The sequence below is a fragment of the Ruditapes philippinarum genome, unplaced genomic scaffold (genome assembly GCF_026571515.1).
Source record: "Ruditapes philippinarum isolate M1 unplaced genomic scaffold, ASM2657151v2 ctg5115_1_1_1_1, whole genome shotgun sequence".
NCBI classification, from domain to species: domain Eukaryota; kingdom Metazoa; phylum Mollusca; class Bivalvia; order Venerida; family Veneridae; genus Ruditapes; species Ruditapes philippinarum.
This window is the reverse complement of record NW_026866293.1, coordinates 68,054-75,500: the sequence shown is the minus strand read 5'-3', so window position 1 is coordinate 75,500 and position 7,447 is coordinate 68,054. Positions and strand designations below refer to the sequence as shown.

At 31.7% G+C, this 7,447-nt stretch overlaps 1 protein-coding gene across 1 annotated transcript; it reads left to right on the top strand.

Annotated features, from left to right (window-relative positions):
- Nucleotides 1-348: 348 nt before the first annotated feature.
- Nucleotides 349-3,206, top strand: LOC132732018 (uncharacterized). Its single transcript, XM_060718356.1, has 4 exons — nt 349-710; nt 1,038-1,295; nt 2,054-2,181; nt 3,029-3,206. The coding sequence occupies exons 2-4, from the start codon at nt 1,052-1,054 to the stop codon at nt 3,164-3,166; spliced, it is 510 nt and encodes a 169-aa protein (XP_060574339.1). The 5' UTR covers nt 349-710; nt 1,038-1,051; the 3' UTR covers nt 3,167-3,206.
- Nucleotides 3,207-7,447: the final 4,241 nt, after the last annotated feature.

Here is a 7,447-nt window from a genome sequence, read left to right as displayed (position 1 = left end):
CTATTTTAAGATACTTCTTGTTTATTGATGAAATTGTGTTTATGTTTATGAATTTTTCATTTATGTTGAACGGTCAACATCTTTTCCTCGATAAATCTGCTTTATAGAAATCTAGGTCAACTACAGACGTTTCTTATATGTAGAAATTATCGAGTCGTTATGTTCATTGGAATCAAGCCTTTGCCAACATTCAGTGTTTGATTGTATTTAGGAGATTCATTTGATATGTTATGTTGTCTAGGTTTTAATGAATAATTCAACGCTTGTACTATTATGGTCCATTTAATCAATGTCTGTGTCAATTGCAGTCCATGTGTTTTACACGCACAAATCGTTTCAGTCGGTGTTCATGCTACCAGAGTAAAATTTTGTCCCGAAACTTTAACCTGAGACCATGGAATCCACTTTAAGTTGTATTTTGTGTTTTTGTATCGGCACATTCGTTGTGCTTAACGTGCTAGGAAGCATTGAGTTTTCAAGATATTTTCCGCTGGACAATTATACTTGCGATACTACAAAAATCGTGTTTCATTTAATACGTAATAACCGCGTTACATGTGCGATGATGTGTTCTTTCAACGATGATTGCTACGGGGTTTATTTTGATCACGTGACACAGGAATGTAAATGATGTTCGGCAGACTTTGATGACATACCTCGGGCTCGTAATGGGTCTGTGTATTACGCTCGTAATAGTAAGTTAAACGAAAGTAAGTATACGTTAAAACTGAATATTTATTAACATTATTTACAATGTGTTAACATGTAATTAGTTACATGTACCTTTGTTTTTACCTTTGAGTCTAAGTGTGGTACATTAAGCTTACTTTCTAGTTAATAAGGTATAAAGCTTACTAAATGTTATTAGCATATTAACATATTTTATATCTTATTAACACTAAGACCATTCAGCTAGACCGCTACATTGATGCGAATAAAATTGCAGCAAGTTACTTTTGATTATTACATACATCAAAGTCAGTCTGATTCCGTTTTTTTGTATGTACGTGTGTATGTTTGATTACTTTTTTGAGCAGGCACACATCACATCATGAAGTACGCAAATGCTCAGTTCAACAATAAAAGATGCAATGAGAGCGAACTTGTGTTTCACAATTTCAACATGACAAGTTATCAACAATGTGCAAGAGCATGTGCCGACAGTTCTATGTGCTTCAGTTACTTCTATAATCCGGACAAACAAGAGTGTCTAGGATGTCAATCTGAGTACAGCGTTCTAAGAACCAGTCCAGTGCTGGAAGAGTGGACCGGCTCAATTTATTTTGGACGATTTCGTAAGTTTTAAAATGTTCGTGTTTCGTGTTAGCCAACATGATAGTTTGTACAAAAAATTTTGAACTTAATTGGTTATGTCGATAAACGAAAATAAAGTTAAAATAAAGTTAATAGATCATGATTAACGTAATAAAAAAATAAAAAAAATATCGATTCATTTGTTATAAATAATAAAAAAGAGTATTAGTTTATGCTTTTAAATTACGTGAGCGTTCATATGATGGCTGACTTGTGCCATTTCGTATTTTCCTTCCTGGTACCAAATAACCTTGTCGTATAATCGTGTTTTATACTTGTGGCTAGCCTGGGTTTCAGTCTGTCGATTTTTTTATATGCTTCTGTTTTGCAAATCGTAATACGGAACGAATCAAAACCATGAACGAATACCGAATAGTGCATATGTTATGAATAAGCAAAAACTATCAACGCCTGAATCCAAGGCTAGCTTGCTCCCTGCAGGGCAAAAGTACGAGAAGTGGTGACTTTCTGAGCAAAAGTTAAACAAAATAGATACTTTGCCGTATTTTCACGTCTTCGTCCGGTGAAAAAAGACATGACACAAACCAGCCATCATACGTTCACGACTTACATCATAATGTTATACGCTTTGTACATATATATAACTATGAGTCTCAAGATTAAATTATTACATTTTCTGATAATGATCATTTTATTGTGTAAACGTTTTAAAAGAGAACCAAACGAATAGATAAAAACATGTACTATTTATATTATATTGATATTTATCTTTTAAAAGGGTATCTCGGATGTTACGACAACTATCCACGAATTTTGGAAAATGCCCATACATATTCTACGGGCATGGTCACTGAATTATGTGTCGCACGTTGTATAAGTGGAGGATATTTGTATGCTTTGACTGAGGTAATGTATGTTTTGCAATCTTTAAATGAACACGATTGAAAATCTTAGCCGAGATAGTTAAGACCCCACCTTTATAAAATAAATTAAAGAAGCCCCATTAAACACATCAACAAATTTCTCACGATATTTCCGTTATTTGCAACAATATATGACAATTTGCGTTCCATTTGGATTCACATTTAAAAGTTTTGAATACCGCTAAAGTTGGTGGGACCGTGCCTGAGAAATGTATGATATTTTAAAAAAAACTCGTGAACAGGCTTAAAACCAAACCTGGGCTATGCACTTATTTGCTTTGATTTCATTTCAGTCTAGGGGTCTGTCTTTTTTCAGATTTGATTTAAAATTTAATCTATATGCTATCCAGTCAGTATAATTAAACATAATTAGATACTTTCGCAATGATCCGTATTATTATACAGATTTACTTTTACAATTACCCGTATTATTATACATATTCACTTTTTAATCACCCGTATTATTATACAGATACACGTTCACAATGATCCGAACTATAATACAGATTTACTTTCAAAATGACCCATATTATTATACAGATTTACCATTACTGACAATGATCCGTTTAATTAAACAGATACGTTTTTTAAATAATTCGTATTATAATATCGATTTATTTTCGCAATTATCCGTTTTATTATACAGATTTACTTTCATAATGGCCCATATATAGTTATTTTTCGGATACAATTTCACAATGATCCGTATTATTTATATACATTCAATTTTACTATGATCCATATTAGCAATAAACTTTTTTAAAATGAACCGTCTATTAAACAGATATACATTCACAATGTTGCATTATCCGATTCAAAACATATTTTAGAGTGGTCATTGGTGTCAATGTGGCAATGACTTTTCACCAAATGAAAAACTTACAGAGGATCGATGTAACTCGGCTTGCCCTGGGAATGAAGATCAATTTTGTGGAAATGCGTACGTAGGATCAGTGTACATCTTATAATACAGCTTGATAGGCTTGTAATGGAGTATATTTTTTCGACTGTATTATTATAAAATTATGTGCACGATGAGATATAAACGTGATTCGAAACGGACGATGATAATTAAACAACAACAACAAAAACAACAAGAGAACTCAAAAGAATCGGAGGCAGTTACCTAAACCATCATGAACTAAAACAGTTTCTCTTGAAATTGCAAGACATTGTAATTAAGATTGAAATAACAATTTGAGAATATTTTGACAAAGTTTTACGTTTGAAGAGGATGTTGTATTTAAGTAAATTTATCAATACCATACGTATGTCGTAAGAGAGGATAATTCCTTGTTTAAAGTGTATATGAATATTTTTTACTAAGAATGCAATCGTCGAATACCCACGGTTGATTAACATGCAATCAAGCCGTGGATTTGCGTCGACTAACAGCAGCAGGTACTTTGAATCTGCCAATGAAATCGCGTTTAACAAATTAATATTTTTTAACGGCGGAGGCAAACACTATCTGTTAAAGTAAATTCTATTCCTTTTTTCTGGAAATCGTTCACATTTTTTATATTGAACTCTTATCATTTGCCACAGTATTGTCTGTGATACCGAACGTTATATTGAACGATCATTTTGATTTGTTTTAATCGCCCTAAGAAATCGCGTGGCAACCAATGAATAACTGTCCTTGACACATCTCTTATCAACTGGGTATCGGCTAAAATCCCACCGCAGCTACATGTTAATTATCCGACGATGTAAAAATGTATTTATTGAAAAAATATCACTTTAAAGTGATACATGTTAAAAAGTTTACATTTTAATGCAATACGTTTTCTTTGAAATATAATAATGTTTTGCATATAAACTAATGAGACATAACCAAATATGTCGCAAACCGACGGTAAGTATAGTTAAATATTTTTACCAGCTGTTCCTTGTTGTACTTTGCATTATTTAAAAGCATTACCTTCATTTTGTAAATCAACAGTAGCATTAATTTTTATGAACTTCATCTTCATACATTGTTTTTAATTTTCAAGTATTCTACCGTTTCCAAATTTTTACATGCTGCTTCAGTTTGATATTACATTTCATACACGCATGTAATAGTAACTATATAGATCGGTTGTAATATTTCAACTTTTTAATTCTCGATTTAATCTATCTTCACGCATTCACAATTTTAACTTCACGTTTTGAACTTCACACTTTCAACTTTGTGAATTGACGATTTCAACGTCTTAAATTCAAGGTGAATCTTAAATTCTTATAATCGTAAAGTTCAAAATATACATCTATAAACTTGAAATTATATAGTTGAATTCGTGAAGAGGAAATCGTGAATTCGTGAAGGTGAAATTCTAAATTCGTGAAGTTATAATCGTAAAATTCAAAACGTTAATTTGCGAAGTTGAATTCTTGAAGTTGATCTCGTGAATTCAGGAATTTATGGTAACTCGCAACTGTTACTCACTGGCTATATCGATAAGCTATATAATCTCCTTTTGCAATTTGGCAATCGGCATAAGTACTGTGATTTAATATTTTGTATGGGTGTCAAAATACCGCTTTGTTTACAAGCCGTCCGATTAGCTCAAAATGTGGAGCGTTTGACTGTTAATAGGACGACCCGGGTTCGATTCCCGGACGGCGCAGGTCTCTTTCGTTGTAATTTATCATAAAATCCTTTCTGCGTTATTTCGCAATGTACCTCTGTAGGGCATGTACAGAGGTTATCAGCTCTTTGCGAATTAGTACTGGTAAACGGCTTGACAACTTGCCCAGGAACAATTTAGTAACACTGTACTCTGGTAAATTCAGTGTGGCTCCCTGTCGTTATCCGGAGGGTATACTACCAACACCTCCACCATCACCACTTTGTTTACTCATTGCCGTGCTCATGGCGTATCTTTGCACATTCAGTGCTAATTTATTGAGGAGGTATTTGATATCTAAAATGCTCAGAATCGACTATTAAAACATATAAAACACACGTTTGACTTCCTACGAAACTAAAAACATGGTTTATTTCATCAATAATGCAATCTTGTTCATTGGAACCAGCAACTCAGGTGAGGGGTAAAAGGTCATTATGGCCCTCTTTTTTAACAAAATCCCTACTAATAAAAAATGAACACCAAATATAGTTGTTTGTGTTGATTGTTTGTTAAATCATTTATTAAAAAGTAAAATGTAAATAATGCCATACTATTTGGTATCCGACAATCTTTCTTACAAGTGATCGATTTGAAATATTATGTTCCGTTCAGAAATACTAAATAAAAAATATTCTGATGCATACCCTCACAAGAAATTTGTAAATAACATACTGGAAACAGCTTGTTCCGTGTTCGGCCAGCCGTCGTTTCTTTATCCAGCAGCATAGCTCTAAGACTATCAGAGGTATTGCCACATAGAGTAATTTTTATTAAATATTTCTAATAAGGGATCAAATTCCTTGTTCATTAAGCAATAACTTTTCATGCACATTTCAAGAATAATTACTCCTAGTCAGACCTTACAAAGCGTCGCTTAGATTGTGTTTAGTTTTTGTCGTTTATTTCATTGTTGTTTTGATTTGATTTTCAATCTTTTGTGACAATGTTCTTTATGTATAAAAATGTATTTTTTTAGTAAATGTTACTACATTTTCTTATATGTGACAAGGTACTTTATATGTATGGGTTACTGCAATAAAAATTTTGATTGACAAATGTAATAAGATAATTATTATTTAGAAATACTGTATTTCTTTTTCTTATTGACTTGTCCTGTTTTTTTCAAAAGTACAAAGAAGAAAACAGTTTCTGAAGATATTTTAATGCGACCATAAATATAACAAGGTACATTTATAGAGGTTTTTAAACGCCAGACGAAATCGATGTATTAATAAAGTACATTCCTAATGCATTTATAAGTTTTGGCCTTGATCTATATACTGTAACGAAACTGGGTATTTTAGAGCACAATTTACTCGAACAATGTACGATAATGTATGATATAAGCATGTGTTGTTTTACTGAAAACATCTACGGATGAATCAAAATACTAAATTTCATCATTTTCATGTTTAAATGTTGAAGCCTGCGACATGTTTTAGTTTAGTTTAGTTTAGATTTCTTGGATTGAACTATTTAGTTCACAGTTGAAGGTCGATTGAAATAAAAAAAATCTATGATACTAAATACTTAAACAAAAACGAAAGGTCTATAATTCTAAGGAAATAATACAAATCGGATATTTTATCCCTTTAATGGAAAATATACCTATATGTATCTGGAATATTCTTGATTTAATGAATGATCTAAGCTAAATATTGAACTGCATGTAGCGTGTCAAAAATGTTCAAAAAGAACATTTTTTTTCTTATTTCGTTGAACGACAGTTTTAAACATTACATCAATTATGTATCATTAGCCCTATATAGCCCATAGAAAATGCTTCAATATTTAGTGTGTCAATAAGAGATTGTTCCGTGAAGGACGACTTTAATTTACTCTTTTAAACTGTGTTTGCATTTCTTAAAAGTTTAATATATGTCACCAAAGCTGTAAGTATGTTTAACATTTTTCATATTGTCACCTTTACATTAAAAGGGGGTAATGCAAACATACAGCAATGACATTTGAATAGCATTTTAGAATTTTGCGCTTGAAAGCTGTTTTTTGTGAGAACGATAATAACTTTAATCTAAATGTTCAAACATTTAAACATATTTAGAGTTCCACAGACTGAAAGTTGATTACCTTTGTACCGTTAATTGAATTAAACAAAACAAAACAAAATAGAAATGAATATGTATAGTGTAACTAATGTTATTTCGTCGCAATTTGATCTTTATATTTGTATGGCATTGTATTAAAATTGTGAATTATTTATCATGAAATTCCAAGTAAAGGTCTCTTAAAGCGAAATATAGTGTATACTCTCTAGCTGTAAAATGAAGAATGGACAATGAAAGAAATTTTATTAATAACATGAACATAATGAACTTTTAAAACAATTAGTGACAATCGTTACTTCATCATTGCGTTTTCGTTTCCACAATCAACTATCTCAATACATTGAGTACATTGGTACGAACAAGATATTAAGTCATTCCAATGGCATAGTTTACTCGTAACTACGAAATAATAAGTCATTTCATCGAACAAGCAAGATCTAGCATGCACGAAGTCTTTCGAGTTTCTTTTGTTATTCCGAATTTTATTCACCATTTGAACAATGTCATCAATAAGTTCATAATAAAGCCTACTTTTAGAGGCTGAAAAGCTTTAAGGACAATTAACATG

Bases quoted from the DNA above. Each gene is read 5' to 3' on its own strand.
- LOC132732018 (XM_060718356.1), top strand. From the start codon at position 1,052: ATGAAGTACGCAAATGCTCAGTTCAACAATAAAAGATGCAATGAGAGC. The intron at 1,296-2,053 runs GTAAGTTTTAAA...ATCTTTTAAAAG, and splicing joins AATTTATTTTGGACGATTTC to GGTATCTCGGATGTTACGAC. The intron at 2,182-3,028 runs GTAATGTATGTT...AACATATTTTAG, and splicing joins ATTTGTATGCTTTGACTGAG to AGTGGTCATTGGTGTCAATG.